General features: G+C 39.1%; 1 protein-coding gene across 1 annotated transcript in view; it reads right to left on the bottom strand.

The window, feature by feature from the left end:
- Positions 1–2,147: 2,147 nt before the first annotated feature.
- Positions 2,148–22,670, bottom strand: part of LOC140613861 (ceruloplasmin-like) — a 29,582-nt gene continuing 9,059 nt past the window's right edge. Inside the window, exons 8-19 of the mRNA XM_072792320.1 lie at positions 22,404–22,544; positions 21,917–22,128; positions 19,788–19,938; positions 18,953–19,165; positions 16,320–16,527; positions 15,379–15,518; positions 13,370–13,498; positions 11,386–11,492; positions 10,252–10,453; positions 7,824–7,963; positions 3,291–3,453; positions 2,148–2,322 (exon numbers count right to left, since the gene is read on the bottom strand). Of these exons, the coding sequence (XP_072648421.1) occupies positions 3,295–3,453; positions 7,824–7,963; positions 10,252–10,453; positions 11,386–11,492; positions 13,370–13,498; positions 15,379–15,518; positions 16,320–16,527; positions 18,953–19,165; positions 19,788–19,938; positions 21,917–22,128; positions 22,404–22,544 (1,802 nt within the window). The 3' untranslated portion in view covers positions 2,148–2,322; positions 3,291–3,294. The remainder of the gene's footprint in view (positions 2,323–3,290; positions 3,454–7,823; positions 7,964–10,251; positions 10,454–11,385; positions 11,493–13,369; positions 13,499–15,378; positions 15,519–16,319; positions 16,528–18,952; positions 19,166–19,787; positions 19,939–21,916; positions 22,129–22,403; positions 22,545–22,670) is intronic.

The following is a 22,670-nucleotide window of genomic DNA, read 5'->3' as shown; positions in this document are numbered from 1 at the left end:
CCTTTACTGGGGTTTGTGTAGGAAAGGCAAGGTAGGGCAGAGTAAATAGCTTATGACTGATCAGTTTAAATGATCTCAGAGGGCTTTGGGGCATAGGAACTGTCTCTAGCTGTTTGGAACTTGACTCAGATTGAGGTAGGGTAGAGGAAATATGGTTTGGTGTGTGATTTACATAAAGGAGATGGTTGGGGCTATGGATTCGGGGATGAGTGGGTTCACATATTAAAGTCTGGCTCACCTGCAAGCTGTTCACTATCTCTAGGAATTAACTAGCTCTGGGAGGGGCAGTCTTTTCTCAGCTAGCAAGGTCCTCAAATATGTCAAGGCATCATTAAATAGTGAAAATTAAAAACATGATTAAGACATATTTCATATCAGAATGATCTGTTTATGTGACTATTTCCTCCTCAATTAGACTGGGCTTTCTTGGGGCCAATGACTACGCCTTATTTTGTCTTAAATCCCAGGCACTTAGCACAGTTCTTGCCACACGGCTTAATAAAAACTGAAAGAATGAAGAAATGTTAACTCTAGGAAGAGTCACTAACATTTATTAAATGATTACTGTGTACCAGCACAATTCCAAGAGCTTTGTAAATTTTATTTCATTTAATCCTCACAACAACCAATTGAGTAGTAGATGTAGTAGTGTTCTTCTTTATTGCTGTTTTAACAAATCACCACTAACTCAGTTGCTTAAAACAACATAAATTTAATACCTTATAGTTCTATATGTCAGAAACCTGACACCTATAGCACCGGGCTGAAATCAAGGTGTCAGTGAGGCTGCATTCCTTTTTGGAAGCTCTAGGGGAGAACCCATTTCCTAGCCTGCTCCAGTTTTTAGGGGCTGCTCACATTCCTTGGCTCATGTGGCACCCTTCTATTTTCAAAGCCAACAATGGCAGGTTGAGTCCTGACATGGCATCTTTTTGACCTTCTCCTCTGCCTCCCTCTTCTACTGTTAAGGGCCCACCATGATAACCCTGAATAATCTCCCTATCTTAAAGTTAGTTGATTGGCAGCCTTAATTCCATCTGCAACCTTCATTCATCTTTGCCATAGACAATAACGTAGTCATAGGTTCCAAAGATTAGGATAAGGACATCTTTAGGGAGCCATTATTTTGCTTGCAGAATATCACAAATAGATATTATTATTTTTATTATTGTCTTCATTTTACATGAGGAAACCATGGGTAAGAGAGATTTTGTACCTTGTCGAAGACCCCGTAACTAGTAAGTGGCACAGATGGAGTTCAAGTTTGGCCTGCCTGACTCAGAGATGCACTGCGATCCTGAGAGCATTGGAGCATGGATTCAGATGTTGTTTCAGTTGGGCTTCCCAGTATCTCTGTGCTGTTATTTCTGCTACAAAGGCTATATAGCTCTTTCCCAGCCTTCCTTGTAGTTAGGAATAGTCAGATGACAGGGGTTTGACCAGTGAGACACAGAAGTTGGCTGGGTTTCCTCAGAAGATTTTTTGCTTTCTTGATAAAAGGAGAATGTATGGTTGGTGCTACTCCATACATTCTTCTTCCTTCTTCTCTGCCTTCAGTGTGGATGCAATATTTGGAGTTGTAGCAACAATCTTGCAACCATGAGGCCACAGTCATGAGGGAAAGGCCAAGGGCATTAAAGACACCGGCCCTTGCACCATGAAGTTGCTGAACCAATCCTAGCAGCCTCCTGATTTACTTAAAATTTGAGACAAACACCATTGATAATCCCCTTAGCTGGGTTTTCAGTTACTTGTAGAACATATCCCAAATGTTAACACTGCTAGATACAGAGTCAGAGCATGAGTCCTTATTTTTGGTTCTGGAAAACTGACATTCTAATCTGTATTATAGTCTAACAGTAATATATGGATTTGCATTTTAAAGACTGATTCAGATTCTCATCCATGCTATAAGAATTTCACTTTTTTTTGTTTGCTGATGTTGCAGTTTAGATTGTGTGTTTTTTTTTCTTTTTTTTTTTTTTTTGTGTGTGTTTTTTTTTTCTAACTGAGCTAGACTTCAGATTGTACCTACCCTCATTTTCCTTTTGCCACCCCCTTTGCGATGTTGTAAACTTTGTTATACCACTACAGACTCTACTCCAGTGGCACAGTTTACATAAAGAAGAAGCAGCTTGCACACAAAATTGACAAAAACAAAAACAAAAACAAAACTTTATTTCAAACTAGTTTTCCTGGGAGATTGCCATGAAAGTCTTTAGCCAGGCCCTCCTAAATTCCTTCATCCTTGGTTTTCTTCTTCAGCAACTTTCCCTCTGCTCATGGACTTGTCAACATTCATATCAGAAAGATATTTGTGCTCTGGAAAAGAAAGTTTCATCATGTTCTAAGGAGTAACTGAATCAAAATATTACAATCATTGTACCAAGAGACCAAAGGGTAATGACTTCATGGATAGCCTAAGTAATGAAGGAGCTATTGAAAATCTCAGAAACAAAGATAGTATTTTCATCCTAAAGTTGTTATAAAATGTGTTGAAGAAAAGGGAGATAGGAATGAGAAGAAAAAAAGTGTTACTTGAATATGAAAAAACATGTAACCATTATTCAGTTTCTTTCAAGAGCTGTGGAAACACTTTATACTTCCTACCACTGTATATGCAATGAACCCATCTCACCACACTGTTACATTATCTTTGAAAAAAATAAATTTTTGCCAAACCAATAGCTTCCTTACTCAAAAAAATGTATCTGACTGTAGTTTAAATGCAATTTTTAAGTAATTTCTTATTAACAAGGCTAAATATCTTTATAGGCTCAATAGGCATTTATGTTTCATCTTCTATAAATTGCTCAAATCCTTATGCATATATTATATGAATCTGGAAATAATGCATTTAACTCTAGAATATCTTTGATCACATCAGAAACAGGTATCTAAGTTTGAGGAAGAAGATAAAACCAGTTTCTTGGTCATCTCAAAGCAGTAATATATTTTTTTAAGATTTATTACTTGAGAGAGAGAGAGAAAATGTGAGAGAGCATGGTGGGGGAGGGGCAAAGAGAGACGAAGAGAGAGAATCTCAACCAGACTCCTAGCTGAGCACATAGCCCAACATGGGGCTTGATCTCATAACCATGAGATCATGACCTGAGCTGAAATCAACAGTCAGATGCTTAACCAACTGAGCCACCCAGGTACCCCTCAAAACAGTATTATTTGAATAAATGAGTAATGTGTCAGATCATGTAAATATTCAGTGGATCAGATATACCTATATAAACGTCGAATTTATTTCAATACTATCACTTCAAATTAGTTTGGCTTACCTTTTCATTCAATTACAGTGTAAGTGCTTTCCATTCCACCCTCAATGTGAACACTAACATGGCAATGAAATAACCAGGTTCCAACATCTCTTGGATACATTTTTACAGTCTGATATACTCCAGGAGGAAGGTCATAAACGTCAGAGCGATACAGTCCCATATCCTCAATAAGGAGACAAAACACCATTAAATAATTTATAAAAGGCATTAGTCATTTATATATCCTATCAATTCTAAAATACTTTGTAAGACAACAATGAGAAAGCATTAGGTGACCTTGCATTCTCTCTGAGTTCAATCGAAGGTTTAGAGGAGAAGCAAACCTGAGAACATTTTAGGGAGAGGCCATAGAGAAACATCTCAACTCTAAAGGGATCTTGTGTCATAATCAGTGTAGATACCTTGTCTGCACCTCCTGCAGAAGAATGCTCTAGATTTCAGACATCTGGTTTTACAAATCCCAAAAGTTTTAACTGAAGTATTTCTTACTAAGGATGTTGGTTGTATGAAAACGATCATTCTTGAGATGTAACTAATCAAAAAAACTCATGGTTACAGGAAAGACAGGAGCTCATCTGCCTTCTGGGGTCAGGCCTGAAGACTGGGGGCCTCAAGGGCTATTTATTCTCTTAAACAAAGAACCAGATGTTCAGGAGACTACCTCCTCTGCAGGCTGCTTTTGATTTTGAAAGATGAAGCCCCAGGGCCCGGCATGGCTGGATTAGGATGGATTTGGAAGAGCATAGGAGGGAGATGAATTGCTCTGAATAATGCAATGGGATGTATTTGGAGGGTGGGGGTGTTTTGAAGAGTGTAGCTCAAGATGGCATCTGGGATGATTCAAGGAGAGGACAGATGTCAAACAAGCATGGAGAGGTAAGAGTGTGAGAAAAGAAGTCCTGAGTGTCAGTAGAAAAGGTGGAGAGCCAGTGTTCCTCAGTGAAGCATGGGGAAGGGATGCCTGAAGATAGAGGTGTCTAATGTCAAATGATAAACACTTTCACTGTGTAATATCGAGGGAAAAAGAGCCTTCATCTACCTCCAAACTTTCACTAAGAGTCTATGACCCACAATGGCCTTGTTTTTGTGGTTGTTAAGGAGAGTCAGAGGAAATGAGCCTGTGTTCCGTTCCTGAGATGCACAAAATTAAGAAAACACCAGCCATGGGAGGCAAGAGGTAAGGGAGATGAGCAGAAGCAGAAAGTGACAGTGGGAAAAACAGGCTCTCAAGATACCCTGGAGATACTGGACAGAAGAGAGTAAGGTTTTCCACTGGCTGCAGATTGGGGCCTCAGTCACTGTTATTTAGGAAGATTCATCTTACATCTACAGTGACAACAAAATGGGTGGCCTGGATACATTTCTAAGATGCCATAAAATGTAGAGAACAATACAAAATCATTTTAACTAAGAATTGACCATGTTCAAGGAAGGCACCAGTAGATGTGCACTATGTACCTGGAGCATGGCATCAAGGGATACCATGACCTTATGGAACAGGGGACTGGCTATTCCAAGACCAAGTGAGTAACCCTACAGGGCTGCTTTACTGTACCCGGGAGTTCCAGAGAGCAGAGCCCAGAGGCTGCATTAACGCTGGAGTAATTAAATTCCACCTCAAGGGAAAAGACTATTCATCATCATCTGAGATAAGTTTGGGGTGAGTGGCTAGAGCTGACATGCTGGTACTAGGCTCTGTGGTATTAATAAGATTATTCTTTTTATCTTAAATACAAGTATAGTTAACATACAGTGTTATATTAGTTTCAGGTGTACAATATAGCAATTCAACAATTCTATACCTTTCTCAATGCTCTTAATCTCCTTTTTTTCACTCATCCTCCTACCCACCTCTCCTCTGGCAATCACCAGTTGTTTTCTGTATTGAGTCTGTTTTTCTGTTTGCCTTTTTTCTTTGTTTGTTCATTTTGTTTCTTAAATGTAATAGGATTGTTCTGAAAAGAGCAGTTTTGTGAAGAGGTTAAGAGTGAGGACTCTAGGGATGCCTGGGTGGCTCAGCGTTTTAGCGTCTGCCTTCGGCTCAGGTCATGATCCTGGGGTTCTGGAATTGAGTCCCACATCAGGCTCCCTGCAGGGAACCTGCTTTTCCCTCCATCTATGTCTCTGCCTCTCTCTGGGTGTCTTTCATGAATAAATAAATAAAATCTTAAAAAAAAAAAAAAGGGAGTGAGGGACTCTAGAGTGAGAACCAGGGATTCAAATCCTACTACTACCAATTATTGCTTATAGGAAAGTTCTTTGTCTTATTAATCCTTCACTTCATTCCCTTATAAAACAGTGATAAAATAGTGCCTAGCTCTGGGAAGTTTCAATGAGAAATCCATGCAAGAACGAAGCATAGTATGTGGCACTTAAGAAGTACTTAATAAAGGTTGGCTTTAATTAACATCATAGAAATGTTACCTTAATTCCACTTAATTTGATGCCTTATAATATAATCACATATGTAGAACTAGCTCCTGAAAGCTAACTCTTTGATTCCCTCTCATCACCACACAACACTTGGCATGGTTCTAGGAATGTCAGAGGCATTTTCTGATCGTAACTGATCAGAACTGAACATCAAATATACTGTGAAATGCTATAACTAGAGTTTAGATCTCTCTCTTTTGTTCTAATTTTTAAAGTCTACTGTAAACACTTATCAGTAACAACTCTAATATCAAGGCTTTTCCTTCAAAAGTATGGGGAATGTAGATTGAAGTACAGGAGGAAGGTCATGATTGTTGGCCCTGGGTGGTGGGAAAAGGAGTTCGTTATATTATTCTGTCTACTTTGTCATATAAAACTCCCTAGAATATTAAAAATAGTTTTTTAAGCCAAAACAAATAAGTTTAAGAGGAAAGAATTTGTTTATTAAAGAATAGAAAAGAAAGCAGCCTACCAATAAAGCATTGTACAGATCAAGTCATGCACACTCATTTAATTTATCTAAGATAGGCCCTAAGCATTACAGAAGATCTGAATATAATACATCTAGAATCCAGGAAAGCTCTATGTAAAACTTTCATCTGTTCCAAAAGATGGACTGTGTTATGCCAAGTGGCTGGACTGAACATCTGAGGTGTCAAATGCATGAAATATAATTGGTCCTCAATTGTACATTAAATGTTTGTATAAGGGATTAGGATGAAGAGATTAGAAAATACTCCTCAAGTAAATAAGTGACAGCCCAGATACTGAAAAGGGTAAGGATAAAACTTAAAATACTTGTAATAAATTAGAGAAATGGCCAGGCAAATGTGATCAGTAAAAAAACAATGGTAAAGAGTATGATGGTGGAGTGATGGAAAAACAATTCAGAGGTATGAAGAAACTAAGAATATTTAAAATAGAAAAAGATGAAGATAATTATAGAAAAGTTACCAATAAAGCCAATTGTCATCTAATGCCTCATTTTTATTTTATAAAAAATGCTGAAGGAATGATAAAATTGGGAAGCTATCATTTGTAACTTCTACTGTAAAAAAATTGATTCTAGCAACAATCATCCATGAATCCTTTTTATAACTACAAGGTGAAACAGAGTTGGAGAATAAAATATGTGAAAAAAAATCACTTCAGAGATTGTTTTTTAATTACAAGAAGGTACTTTTAAAATGAAGAGAAATGGTAGGCATCACCTCAATAAAGTTATCCAAATGCCCCAACAACATCAGCACCTGTTCACAGCATATGTACCTTCTGGTGTGATGCATGGGAAGTACATAATATCACCTATGTAGTGTTCATACCAAGAATGCTTGACGTGGATCCAATCATGAGGAAACTATCAGATCAAGGAAGATTATGGGGCATTCTACAAAACAACTGGCCTGGACCCTTCAAAAATGAAATGCCATGAAGGATCAAGAAAAAAAAAAAAAGAGATATGACAATGACAACCAAATGCGAAGTATAAATGATTAGATCCTGGATTTTTTTTTTAAACCCACATGGTTATAAAGGACATTTTGGGGACAACTGAGGCTATTTGAATGGATTATATGATAGATTATATTTTTGAATTAATGTTAGCATTGGAGGTGTGATAATGTTATCATAGTGGGACAGAGATTCGCCTTAGTTTTATGATGCACATGGCTTTACTATATAGGGGTGAAGAAGCATGATGCAATTTAATTTATGTTCAGAAGACAGAGAAAGAAAGAAAATGTGGCAAAATGTATAGGAGTGTTCAAAGTGTTTTTCTTTTATGTTACTAAAGTTTTGAAAAAAAGTTGGGGTAGAAAGAATAAAACTAAAGATGATCATACAAGTCTTATTTACCTATTAATTAATACTTAGAGTGAGAAATGCACTTCATGCATTCAAAAGCATTTACTAAGTGTCCATGGGACACAAAGAGCTGTAATTATGTACATGCACCTGATATATTATAGATTGTAGGTATTGAACTTCAGTTCTGGCTGGCTTGACCCAGAACTTTCTAGTTATTATCCTGCCATGCTGCCCCAGTAACTGCTTTATAAGACATGACAATAATGAAATGAAGCTGCCCAAGGCTCTTACCGTGTATTCAAAGCTGTGGCCATGAAAGTGAACAGTGTGAAGGTCAAATTCACCCCCCATGCCAATCAGGTACCAATTCACTTCATCCCCAACGTGGAACGTCAGACCTTGGTTATTTCCAAACATTCTTCCGTTAATTGCTATGGAGGGACACAATTTGTTATATTCAACAAAGATTTAAAATAATATAGGTTTTAAAACAAACAAGCAACACCTCATAGAAAGTATCACAGATGTTTTCAGAGTCCATGAGGATTTTCAAGTCAGCGTAAGGAAGCTGTTAAACGTGACCAAGCCAACCATTCACGGATGAGTCTAATTCTAGAGGAGTTTATCTTGCCTGAGGAAATGAGGCATTGACTTTGCTTTAACATAATTGGGTTGGAGTAGAATATTTCACAACTACGGGTACTTAAATGGATGGATATTTAAATGTGTCTGCATATTTAAAGCATATTTAAAGTGATCACAAGAAGCTTAGATATTGAATGTGTTCCTCTCTAACTACTCTAAGTCAGACCTTCGTGATTTGTCACTGGTATGGCTAGAATGGCCATTTAGCTGAGGTCCAGGCCTTTTGTCTTTCCCTCTCTCTCTCTCCAATCCTCTGTAAGTATGGCTTCCCAAAGGTAATAGGAAGAAAATATTAATTTAATTATATATATAAAATACATATAATTATATATATATTCTCCTTTTTACTTTTTTATTTTGTGTTCACCTTTCGAAGCACTAAAAAATGCATTAATGTAGTGGTACAAATATATAATTTATAACCATATATCGATGGAAGTTGGGTTCATTTTATTTATTTATTTATTTATTTATTTATTTGAGACACAGAGAGAGAGGCAGAGACACAGGCAGAGGGAGAAGCAGGCTCCACGCAGGGAGCCTAATGTGGGACTCGATCCCAGGACCCTGAGATCACACCCCGAGCCAAATGCAGACACTCAGCCACTGAGCCATCCAGGCATCCCTGAAGGTTGGGTTCTAACACTTTAAGCCAATGGAAGGATGGAAACAAACAAACAAAAAAACTAGGAGACTTGTCCTTAGACCTTGCTTCCCAGACTTTAATATGCTTGTGGCCTGAGAATCTTGTTCACATGCAGATTATGATTTACTAGGTCTTCTCTCCCTCCCTCTCTCTGTGTGTCTCTTTTGAATAAATAAATAAAATGAATACATAAAAAGTTCCCTCCCCTTCATGAAAACTTTCTTCCAAATAAGAATTTAAAGCGCAGCACTGTGTTTATGTTTCTGTGACAGCATCCCCACCCCAACCCCCAAGTCGGCCTTGCACTATAGCAAGGCAGAAGGGTGCTGGCCCTGTGCTGTGAACACTTTGAGGGAAGATGCCTCATCTTATGGCCTTTTTACCTCCCTAGCACCAGTATGGTGCTCTGTGCCCTCTACAAGGCTTATTAAAAGGTGATGTGTAACAAGGATGCAATCCTTGAATTAATTTCAAATTTACTATATGTGTCTTGGGGGAAAAAAATGAAGAAATTGAAAAAGGTAACATTTGCATTTGCCTTACGTAAGGATCCCTTATCTAGTCCCTGAGCTTCCTCAGGTGAAAGGCCTGGGACCTTCAAAGTCCAACTGAATGTGACTGTGGCTAAGTGAAATTGTTTATGTGCTTTCTCTTTGAATACTTGTCTCATTACTATGATTCTAGATGCGAGGGAGGACATAAACAGGACGTGCTTAGTCACAAACCACCTATCAAAGAATTTTGGTTGATGAGCATGGGGTTTTTTGAAGTGCTGCCTGGTGGGAAGATTGGATGGGGTCATGTGCTCTCCAGTTTGCCACAAGCTCCACCTCTCTCTAAGTTCACCTAGGTAAAATACTTAGAAAAGTGTGTAGGAAAGTTGTCTAGAAATGATAGCTGATATTCTTAGTTTTACATCACCCGCATGGTTCCAGAAGCATTGGAATTTGCCTCGCTGCTAAGTCTACAGCCCTTAGGCCAGATCCAGCCCTCTTGCCTCCTGTTTTTCTATGGCCCAAAAGTAAAGGATGGTTTTTAAATTTCTAAGTGGTTGAAAACAAACAAGCACACAAAACAGAATATTTCCCAACACATGAAAATTACATGAAATACACATTTCAGTGTCCATAAAAGAAGTCTTACTGGCTGGTAGCCACTTGCATTTCTTTACATCTTGTCTGTGGGTGCCTTTGTGCAGAGTGAAATAGAGCCTATGGTAGAGACTGTGTGGTTTACAAGTCTAAACTCTTTACTATCTGGGCCCGTATGGAAGAAGTTTGCCAACCCTTGGTCCATGTGATCTACACAATGGCCCTATGCAATTGCCTTCTCTCAACTACTGAGTTTGACAAGTGTGGCCCTTCATTCGTTCCTTTTGTGTGAAACAACCTACTGGCTATGGTTGCTGAGTCAGCTAGTAGACATTACCGTGCATTTGGTTGCTGAGGTCAAACTGTTCATCATTCCTGTCTATGTTGTTCGGAGCTGGAGAATAGGTATTGACATTTTCTTCAAAGTACCAGGATTTGTTCTCATTAAAAATCATAAAGTGGAGCACACGGTGAACTATGCTGGCTTTGGTGTTTTTGCGACATACGATCAAAGGGCCTACCAGTCCACTGTTCAGATCCTGGAGAGGCAAAGCAAGATTATCCGCTGTGCCCCCAACTAAAAATTTCCCCCAACCAGTGAAATGAGGAGAATCAACATTGAGTTCTAGAAGGTTCAGATCCTGAGTTTTTAGTTATTAGGATTCTGAGAGTGAGGAAGAAAATGTTTGACATGTTAAATCCTTGACTAAGGAAACTGTCATCTCACTCATTCGATTTGAAGTCTGAAGAGAACAACTAACTCCTAAGAGAGATTTTAGTCACATTCCTTGGTGGATTTAGCTCTATTTTTGAAATTTTAATTAAAAAAAAACAAAAACAAAGCCGAGAGTTTTGTTTTTAATTAGAATTTCTTGGCATTGGAGTTGGTTGGCAGCAAAGTCTAAAGGTCTTAAATCCTTTGCCCTGTGATGCCTCTGCCCCCAGAGCCGCTTTCAGCTGGGAGCCTTGGTTTGTTTGTACTCATTCTGGTTTTGAGTTGAATGTCTGTGTAGATTCTTGTTCTGGGCAGAGAGTGTGCCAAAGTAACTAAAAGTTTGGAGTTGAAACTTTTGTTGTTGTTGCTAAATGAAAATAAACTGAACTCCAGAGTTGATGCTTTAAAAAAAATATACATACGCATGTGTTTATTTCTCATTAATTAGAGACTTTTAACTCCATGCTTTGTTTTCTGTAATCCAAATCCAACAAGACAAAGGAGAGGATTATTACATTTTCCTATTCACAGTGACACTTTGGAAAATGTCATGAATCGATATAATCATAATGCAATGACTTTGCTCTTGGAAAAATGCAAATCTCTGTAGAATTAAAAGCTGAGCAGTATTGAGGCTACTTAAAAGAAAGATTACATAGAAGTAAGTTTTTTTAAACACACATAAATTCCTTCTTTCTTCTATTATAATTTCTAAGAGGAGATAGGAGAAAAACTATGACTTGATTTAAAGTGTACCTTAATCACATCCACGGTCGAATAGTAAAACCAAGGTATGCACTCAAAGTCCTTTGAGGCAGGACCAGATCTCTCAGGAATCTGCCAAATGTATGTTTGGAGCTCTCCTAAAATAGACAAATGCAGTGTATATAAACAGAATCTTTTAAAGCACTTGTTTTTATGGAGAAGCAGATAATGAGCAAACCCCAAAGCCATACAGATATCGAGCAGCACAGTCCTAGTTTTCACTTCTGGCTCTCCTGCTCCTAGCTTTGCCCATGTGTTTATAGTTTCTGAGTTTCTGCTTCCTGCTGCACATAAAATGAGAATTTAGGGATTAGATAAGATAGTTCAAATAAAGCATTACTTGGGTCACAGGGTGAAGTTGATGTAACCATCACTGCTGGCTATTATGTTCCCAGGGTTATTGAATGGAAACCTTAGAATGATTTTGCCATTGAAAAATGTCAGTCACTACATATCTAACTCATTTGTTCAACAAATATTTATTGTAGTGAAGGTATCTCAGGCTTTGAAACGTGACAGATTTGTTTTGAATATCAGCTGAACCTTCCAATGTATAGATCACATGTGCCTCTTCCCTGCTCCCAAAGCAGTTGCATTAGCCCCACTGAATCTAAATCCTATGCCTATTTCGGAAAAGGTCTTTTGGATACCTCCTTCCACTCCTGCCCCTTGCTATATAATCTTGCATATCCCCCCACTTCCAGAGGCTTAAATTCATTTTCCTAAGCGCTTCCACTAACTGATCCTATCCCCAACTTCCCTGCTTCCAAATCTTTAACAATCAATCTACTTAGTACCAACCCTCTCCTTCCAGGGCACCACACAGTGCCTGGGCACAGCAGGTACTCAGAAGTGTTTGTGGAATGTAAGCAATGCGATCCTTCTCTGACTAATGAGAACAGAGTGCTGACTTGCGAACTCCCTTGATAGGAGATTCATGTTGGTACTACTGTGGGACTGTCTCTTTTTTAAAATCAAAAGGGAATATTTCACTTGCCATCAAAATCTCAAAACAAAACAAAACAAAACAAAACAAAAACAAAATCTCTCTTCCATCCCTCTGCCCCACACACCTTTTCTTTCTGAATTTAGGTCTTTCCTTGATTCCCCTAACTCCCAGAACTAGTTGTTTCGGTAGGCAACTATGGTAGACATTCTGGATGCCCCTCTCAGGTTCCCCATTTAAGAATGAAGGAATCTTTGCTCCACAGGCTGTCCACTTCCTTCCAAGACAGCCTTGGTGGAAGAGAGCCACCTCACCCAAGCTTACATCCAATGACAGATTCATGGACAGAGAGGCCCAGCTTCCTCACCCCAACTCAGGACTGCTGAGTGCTACCCTCTCTTTGGAACTTCTAGGGGTGGCTGTGATTTCTATTAGGCTATGTCTCTGCTTAAGCTCTCCCCCTGCCCGATTCTGTTTCGTTGTCTTTCTCTCCATAGGCTTTGATCTCAAGAACACTATCTTCCCACAAATTTTTGCTTCAGAGTCTACTTCCTGGGCATTTATATTAAAAAGTATTTGTTTTTGTCTGAGGTCTGTGGAATGCCATACTGTATAGTGGTGACACCATAGGAATGTTAATACATGAAGTCCATTATTTTCTCTTAGTGGCTCTCTTTCTCCCGCTCCCTTCTTCACACACTGCCTCCTATACTCAACTCCTACTCTAGCACTTGAATTGGAGAGATGGGGCATAGCCTAAGAATACCTGGCAGCTGGATGGTGGAGAGATGGGAGGGTAGGTGGTTCTAGAAAAGAATTGTAGACACTGGGGAGTTTTGTACATGGAACCCATCCTGGAAGCAAACTCAAGACTTGCAAAAGGACCTCGCTCCCAAACTCCTTCTTTAGACCCTTCCTACTAGTCCACTGGTCTCTGTCATCTAGAACCACACCCATACTTAAGAAAGAATATTAGCACATAGTCCTGCTTCAAAACTTTGAAGCTTTTCTCTGTCCCAAAGCAGTTACCTGGCTGTGTTGGAACAACAGTGGAATAGTTTGTTTTCACTCCATGAGCATGAATTGAATATGGTCTTGAGGCTTTATTTTTAAAGATAATTCGGATTTTTTGACCAGGAGTGAGAAATATTAAAGGACCTGGGGGATATAAAAAGGAAAATGTGTGGAAATTGTTATTTATTTTAAATTATGAGTCATCTGTCCTCTTAAGTATTTACACAGCAACTTATTTTTATCCTTTTTCCTTAACATGCAGCCAAATAAAACATACTTTTAAACAAGTGGATTATTGATGGTTTATGAAACATGGTTTTTGCCTTGAAAACTTAAGTCTCTAGAAAACTTAACTTTGATGAGCATCAGTTAATGCCTATGAAAACCCACAATTTAGAAATGAAATATTTTCTTTTCTTTCTTGACCAATCTTATCACTTAAGCCTTTTATCCTTTTCCCCTTTGACCCTAGTGGAGAGTTAGGAGGAGCTGGAAGGCCTTTTTATTGACCCAAAGTGATTTTTTTTCCTCTCAAGACTGAAGACCCCTTCATTGTACTCTCTCTCCCAACCATTCCAGGCCAAGAACTGGAGGTAAAAAAAACTGTTTTAAATCTTCTTTCTTTGTAGAAGCAGGTTATATCAGTGACTCTAAAAATTATGAAACAGAGATGGTTTTGATATGAACAACTAAGCAGTAAGAATTCTCTTCAAACTTGCACTATAAATGTTGAAATAAGAGCCCTGAAGATACCTATTGGACATTAGATGCTAGCTTGGGACATCCTCTCTTTGTCCGCATGGCTATTCCATCTTCCCAAACACTAGAGAATTGTTTTTACCTTTTCCATAAAGTGGTTCATTATTTTTTTGGATAAATCATAATGGAATCTAGAGGGTCACATTGTATTACTTATCTTGTTGCAGTCAGCTAGAATCCTAGTGAAAACTAACATCCTGCTGTTATTAAAGATAGGGTCACACCCAATAGCAGTGGGAATTGGATAGCACAGCCACTTTCTGGGGGTTCCAAAGAGACAAGCTCAAGAGGCCAATGAGGATCCAAGAAGAACAAGAATTTCTCAACAGCATGTAAATCCATCTTCTCAGGGTCCCACACCAGAAAACAGTCCACAATAGGGGCACCTGGGTGGCTCAGTCAGTATGTGACTCTTGCTTTTCAGTTCAGGTCATGATCTCGGAGTCTGAGATCGAGCACCGTGTTAGGCCTCTTGCTCAGTGCGGGATCTACTTGAGATTCTCTCCCCCTCCCTCTCCCTCTGTTCCTCCCTTGATGCATGCTTCTGCATTCTCTCTCTCTCAAATAAATAAATAAATAAATAAATAAATAAATAAATAAAATATTTAAGAAGAAGAAGATACAATAGACACACAAATATCAAGACCCAAATAAAATTTGACCATATGGAAATGCCATTTGACTTCTGGAAATACCATGCAACATACAGAAATGTCATTGACATATGAACACATCATGTGACCTCTGCAAACGCTGTGTGATTTAGGGAAATGTTACATGTAGGTGCTTGGGGGTGACTTGTGATTTTCCTAGCTGACCTGTCAAGGGTGGAAGAAAGGGCTATACTTTTCCTCACTCTTGGAAAGAAGATGAAACTTTAAATGTTTAAATTAAACACTTAAATTTAAACAAAGAGATCCCCCTCCTCACTATAGCAGGGCTTCTGGGCTTCATTTTAACAGTGAAATGATCTCAAAATGCTACTTCTAAGCTCTCTGGAGTTCTTGAGTCCTGCGGCTAAGAAGCCAGGTAATCTGAAACTGACACATTAACTTTCCATGGTCTTTTCAGTTTCCATGAAACAACACTTAAATCAATTCTCTTTTCACACTAAAAGTGCCTATTAGCAAACAAATTAGAATTAGCATTATAGGCACTTTCCTCTGTTAAGATGGAGGTTGACAATATCCCAATGTGTACAACAGTCTCTGGTGGCTGAGGACAAGAAGAAAAACGTGAAGATCAGTCTGATTGTATATTAATACCTAGTATGTCCAGATGTTTTTCATCTTCATTTCTTTGTGTTAGATTCTCGAACGTGATATCATCATACTGACGGTATATGACTTTCTTGTATTTGGACCCAAGATACGTCCCAATTCTATCCAAATATATGCTCGTTTTACTTTAAGGAAATAAAAACAAAACAAAAAACCCCACAAAGTTAGCTAGTTTAACCATTAAGTTAGGAAACTGTCATATGGAAGAACTAGTTTCACCATTGAGTTAGGCAAATTGTCATTTGGAAGAACTCCTTAATGAAACAACACAATTGATTAATATTTAGAGGCTACTTTACCTCGGAAAGTAATTCTTCTTAAAAAATTTATTAATACTGGCAAGACTGTTGGATAAATTCTGTACTTTAAAACATGTTTTGTGGATGAAATTTTAGTTTTGATATATGAATAAATAGTAAAAGTGAAAATCAGAAAAAGAAATCAAGTGCTACAAAAAGAAAAACAAGGGTCTGCCAATAGAGGCTCCTAGAAGAGAGATTGACAGAAACAAACGAAGACAAAAGGAAAACCTGACTGCTGCCAAATGTTGAAGGTAGTTGAAGTGATGTTTATTACACCTCAGAGTGGTCAGGTTGGATGATATCACACACCAGCCAGACTGGATGCAAGGAATGAAAAGAAACACAGCAAGAAATAAAGCACAGAAGTAAGTGACGCAGATTTTTAGAAAGAATTGAAGCCATTTATAATTGAAGGTAAGACACACAGATACATTGTGAAGTTATTTGTAATGGGATGAATCCTAAGCATCCTCAAACCTACCACGCACACACCCATCACTCACATAGCAAACAAATACACAACACATGCACACACGTTCACACATTTTTGTAAGGCTGGAAAGAGAGGGTGGAGGACTCCCAGAAAGAACTCCTGTTGGTTAGAGACGGAAGTTATTGCCATACTTCTCTCCTTGTAAATGCTGCAGTCGTTTCTCCCACTTCCTGCTAGGAGAATAATCCCACACAATTTCCTCCGCAGCGATATAAATGGTTTTCGCTTCCTCATACTGTGTTTGATCAGGGTTTGACTCCGCACATTGCCTCACGTCATATTTATGTTTCATGCCTCCTTCATAGTGCTCTGTCGTTATACAAACCACATCAAAAGTTCCTAAAGATGAGTAAGAAAAGAATGCATAAAGCTTTGCATTGAGATTTCTTTTCTCTAAGAAGTCATCTGTAAGACATATACTCCCAAATGTAATATAGTAGGATAGTCCATTGATTCTTTTTTCCCTTAATTTGACAGATACTTCTTCATGCCAGGCTTGTTCTAGGCACTTGGGAAACACCAGTGAGCAAAATGGTTAAGAAAATGCTTGCCCTTGGGGTTTATATTGCATGGTGGGTATTGTCGAGATAAACAAGACATAGCAGGTGATGTTTTCATAGGTTGGAGGCTGATGAGCGCTATGGATTAAAGAGAAAGGCAGAACCATGTCAGAAGGATTGAGAATCCTGGGCGGGGTGGGGTGGGGCGGGGGGAAGTTCCAGGGAGCAATGAGCAATATATTATGGGATGATCAAGGTAGGCCTTGATGGGAGGTGACACTTGGACAAAGATGAGAAGTGAGTGTTGGGCCCAGGGAAAGAGCAATCCAGGTAGAGGAAACACACAGCAAAATCCCCAAGCTGAGGGCCTGCTTGGCGTGTGTGCAGACCATTCAAGAGGCCTGTGTGTCTGGAGTGGAGTGAGCAAGTGGGAGAGGAGACAAGCTTGGTGCAGGTGGGAGGGGTGGGGGCCTGGGGGCCACTGAAAGCCTGTAGCTCTGTGAAATGGGGGGCCATTGTGGGATTTTGAGCTGATGAGTGATAGGGACACTGACAGCTGTGCTGAGAACGGATGGTAGTGGGCAAGCGTGGAAGGAACGAGAACTGTTAGGATGCTGAGAGGGTAATCCATGAGCGATGGTGCAGCTTGGATCGGAGTGGCAGCAGTGGGGTGGTGACGGGGTGGTGACAGGAAGTAGAAAGCCTCAGAATCACACTTTCAAATCCCCAGGCAATGACCACAGTGAAAAAACTCCAGCCTGGTTCCTACCAGTAAATTCCACCTGAATTCAGGTTGTCTTTCAGGAAGACTGGCAAGGATCAACCCGTCAGACTCAAGGGTTTGGGAAGAAGTATTTGTTTAGAATGAACTGACGCCCATGTAGCACAGCACTTGACACATAGCAGGTGTCTCCACACTTTTACTGCAGCTGATATTGTTAAGGAAAGAGATGACGAGCACAGCAATATTTTTTCTTTTTCTTTTTTCTTTCTTTCTTTCTTTCTTTCTTTCTTTCTTTCTTTCTTTCTTTCTTTCTTTCTTTCTTTCTTTCTTTCTTTCTTTTTTTTTTTTTTTTTTCCAGGAAAACGTCTCCAAGGGAAAGGAGAGGAAGAAGTGGGGCGGGCAGAGGCAGGAAACTGCTTGCCACCTAACGAGGGCACAGGGCAGAGAGGAGAGCCAGTGCTCTTAATCACAGGTTCTATTTATTTGAAAAGTAAAAGAAAAACTTTTTAAACATAGAAAATGTAATCAAATGAATCTGTGGTGTCACAAAGAATTCAGATACCAATCTGTGGCATTTATGGAGTAGCTAGCTTATTGTATAGCCAGCGTTTGATTTGGTGCCACTAGCTTTTGATCAAGATGTATGGACTTTTATTTTATTTATTTATTTGATTTTGGTGAAGGTGTATCTGCAGGATAAACGAAGGAACTAAGATTTTATTGAACATCTAACATATGCCAGGCATTTTGTGCTACATCTATCTCACCTGCTCCCTGTCTATTCCTTTTTGTGGATTGTAAAATATTGCAATCCCTATTTTACAAACGGTGGTATTAAGCTCAGAGCAGAGGGGAGGCTCCTCTGATGCCTCTAGCAATTTTCTTTCTTTTTAAAAAATTTTTTTTAATTTTTTATTTATGATAGGCACACAGCGAGAGAGAGAGGCAGAGAGAGAAGCAGGCTCCATGCACTGGGAGCCCGACATGGGATTCGATCCCGGGTCCCCAGGATCACACCCTGAGCCAAAGGCAGGCACCAAACCGCTGCGCCACCCAGGGATCCCCTCTAGCAATTTTCTAATAGGGGGTGCCTTTTAAAAAAATTTTGCCCCAGCAATTGACCTCACTGAAATGAGAACATTTCCCTAGAATGCTAAGCCAGCAAGGAGAGGGCTAGAGAAAAGGCAAAAGCAGAAGGCAGGTCTGGGAAACAAATGGATAGAAGAATAAGAAATGGAGTAGATAACAGAGTGAAAGCAGATTTAAAAAAAAAAAATCTTCATCACTTTTGAGGAGTGTGGGTTGATTTAGAGTCTGGAGGCCAGGAAGAGAAAACCGAGAGGGGTGAAGGTGATTTTGTGACCTGGGAAATGCTATATTACCGCTCCTATAAATTAAATGGAGCAGGGGAAAGGCTTTTTAAGTATTGCTTACATATGAGTTCCTTTTTTTCTGTACAAACAATATTCAGCGCATGTAAAGACACTGCTTTTCATAATCTTGACATGTTTCAGTCTAAAAGAGAAGATCTACTACTTACCTATGGAATCGGGTGTCATAAAAAGTGTCTGGGAGGTGTGGGGAAACAGAGCTATGGTGTCATCCCTTGATCCTAAGGAAGTAAAGGTATTTCCTGAAAAATATATCCCATGTAAGTCTTTTACGGATCCCACACTAAGAACGTGCCATGAAACGTTGTCTCCTAAGCACATATCCAATCCAGGCAGATTTCCATACATGTATCCGTTTATGGCTAGAAGACATTTGTGACAAAGAAAAGAATATTTAATTTTTTGATAATTGGCATCCCTTCAAATTCCACAAAGGATTAATCATAAGGCAGCTCAATCATGTAAGAATCTCAAGATTATCTGAATTAACTCCTTCCTTTGAGATACGAAGAAACTAATGCCAAAGAAGCAATTACTTGTCCAGTGTCATTAAGCTAATACTTGGAACAGTTAAGATCAGAGTCCGAGTCTCTAGACTCTAGACCTTTCCCCCTACACTTGCAGTCTTCAAAAACCAACCAAACAACCAGTCAGCTAACTAACCAACTCAATAAACATTCCACCCACCTATGTCATTAATTTGACAGTAGAAAAATACATGACTTTTCTACCTCACATTTAGTAATAGCTAAACAATATAGTCCACCAACAAGACATTGTTAAATATTCAGTAAATTGCATGTAACGTAATCATCCTAGTAGATAATATTTTTATTCAGAAATTATCTTTAAAATAAACGTGAAACATATTAGTCAGCCCTTGGGGGCAAAAATGTAGGTCTTTTTTAATCTGTAATTCTTTAGACATAATGAAATTAAACAAGTGCTTAATATGTGTATCTTGTAAATTGTATGTTCCCTTACAGTGCATCTTGTTGGACTCTTTGAAGTCTGGATCCTTTTTATTCACATTTTCAGGGTTTTTGATAAAGGTTTTGATATTTTCATCCAAGAGATAATTTTCATTTTCATCAAATATCGTGGCAAGCAGGTAAAACTCTTTGTCTTTTCCTTTCTGTGAATAAGAATAGAAAAAGAAATAGCCCCCAAATCTTAATGCTCTGTCTACAAGATCTAGTCAGATGGTTGATCTGCATACAGGATTTCCTATACAAAGTTTTTTGATACTCCTGGAAAACCCCAGCATGGATAAAGGCATGAATCCCACTGAATGGATTGATCACAGAATGAAGTTAGGAGAATTATCTACAGCTGTTTTCATATAAAGCTTTTACTCTGGGAATTCATACTGCTGAACTTCATTAAACTGTATGATCATAGGCGATTATAGTGGCTTTTCATAGGATGCTTTGTAGAAAGTGAGTTAAATAAAATGTTTTCAATTCTAGAAAGTCTGCATTTTTAGCATTTATGAAGAAATTATATATGTACTATAAGAATTATGAGATTTGTAATGCTTCTATTCTGTGGATGCCTGTTAATATATCATCTCATTTTCTTTTTTTCTGATTATGATTTTTTATTTATTATTTTTTTAATAAGAAATTTATTTTGTATTGGTGTTCAATTTGCCAACATACAGAATAACACCCAGTGCTCATCCCGTCAAGTGCCCCCCTCAGTGCCTGCCACCCAGTCATTTTCAAATAAAATATACATTCAGTTATATATATATTTATTTGGGGAGATTTATTAGGCTTTATTACCTTATAAATTACAAATGCAAAAAAGAAATTGGATATTAGATCACTTGTGAATGGGGAACAAGGGAAATTCATTCCTTAAACATTTATTGAGTACCTACTACATGCCAGAGAGGGGCTGTGATTATTACAAAAAATTAATAAAACCTTGTGTATGGTTTCAAGGAATTTATGGTCTAGTGGGACAGAAAGGCTGACAAATATAATTGAATAGATAAGTGTTCCAATAGAAAAAATACACAGGGAACTATGGTAACCTGCAGAAACCACTTTAGTCAGTGAATATTGTCTGAAGGGCAGGAAGGGACCTTCAGTAGGAGTTTTAAAAACGTCTCCCCTTTTGGGGCACGTGGGTGGCTCAATGTTGAGCATCTGCCTTTGGCTTAAGTTGTGATTCTGGGAACCTGGGGTCGAGCCCTGCATTGGGGTCCCTACAGGGAGCCTGCTTCTCCCTCTGCCTATGTCTCTGGTTCTCTCTGTGTGCCTCTCATGAATAAAAAAAAAATCTTAAAAAAAAAAAAAGATTCCTGGGTATATTTCCCTCTCCATTTGCCCCTCCCTCTGCTTATACTCTCTTTCTCAAATAAATAAATAAAATCTTAACAAATAAAAAATAAAAACATCTCCCCTTTTAACGGGCAAAAGCAGTGAGGAAAGGTGAGTCCGGAGAGAAAGAAGAGGACAAAATCAAAGAGATGTAAATTAGCCTTTCTTACTCAGGGACTAACAAGCCAGTTCTGCAGCAGAACCAGAATTGCACACAAGGCATGAATCTGGAGGGATCAACAGGGTCTGATGTGCTGACTTCAGAGTCCACGAACTGCAGAGGAATTTTTCGTGTAGAGAGTGCTATTGTTGGATTTGAAAGGAAGGGATCTGGAGCTATGTTGAAATAAGGTGAGAGTAGAAATGGGAGTGAGAAGGTTAAAGGAATTCAGAAAGAGGTGATGGTCCCTCAAATAAGGCAATGATATTGGGAGTTTGGTGACTAAATGTTGGAGGTGAGAAAGGAGTTGTTGATGGAAGTCCTAGCTTGGGTGGAGTCATCAACTAAGAGACAGAGTAGAGGAGAGAGAGGCAGGCAGTGGTTGTCTGGAGGGAGAGGAAGAGATCAAGCAGTCAAGAGGAATTCAAGGTGTCTGGAACATGCTAGGGTGAGGGCTCATTGGGTAGAGAAAGATACAGGTCTGAAGTTGAGAAAACGAGAGAACGTGAGAATCAGCACACAGAAGAAATTGAAACTGCCCATTGCCGCATTGTTTTTCCTCTGTAGTTCTGTCTCAGGCAACCTCTCACCAAGGCATATCTGGACATAGGTCCATGACTCACCTGTTTGCCATTCTTTCCAAGAGTTCCATTTCTGCACACGAGGAGAGGCCCTACAAGGCCACTGTTGACATCTTTTGTCATATTTACCGAGGAATAGTATAACCAGGTCAGGCAGTTGGGATCCGTGGAGGTAGGACCCACGTCTCTTGGAATTTCCCACGTATAGACAAATGTCCTCCCAGGATTTACATGTGAGGAGGGTGGAGGAGTACCTAGTAAGAAATGAATATTTTAGAAATAGGACCTAGGACCAGAAGTGCCCTAGTCTAGACTGTGCGATCTCTGAGAGCAAGCACTGTATCTGGCTCACCTTGGAGCACCTTTGGGTGACAGCTGAAAGGGGCTGAAGAAATTACCACCATAATAAGGACACAGAGCTGTTATGAATTGAAAAGTGGGCTGCATAATGACTTGAGGAGGAATTTTACTTTCTAGCTGACGTCATATTGCAGTGTGGCTTGCTTGGGTTCCCTCGAGTGCTACTTACGTCTTCCAGGGGTTTTGTAGAACGAGCCCTCGTTGTTCTTGTTGTAACGTAGTCCATGAGGGTGAATGCTGAGTGGCACGGAAGCCTTGTTATAAAAAGTGATCTTGATGATCTGTCCCACTTCTGCCTTAATAATAGGGCCTAGAAACCAACAGAACTGGTAATTGTGCTCAGTTTTCACAGACATAATTGTCAGGTGTGTTACTTGAGTGACTTTCTTCTAGGAACAAAGAGATGATGCCATGAACCAGAGATGCATCCAACTGC

This window comes from Canis lupus, chromosome 22, assembly GCF_048164855.1.
Source record: "Canis lupus baileyi chromosome 22, mCanLup2.hap1, whole genome shotgun sequence".
NCBI lineage: Eukaryota > Metazoa > Chordata > Mammalia > Carnivora > Canidae > Canis > Canis lupus.
Note: the sequence above shows the minus strand (reverse complement) of the source record. Positions and strands in the feature narration are given on the sequence as shown.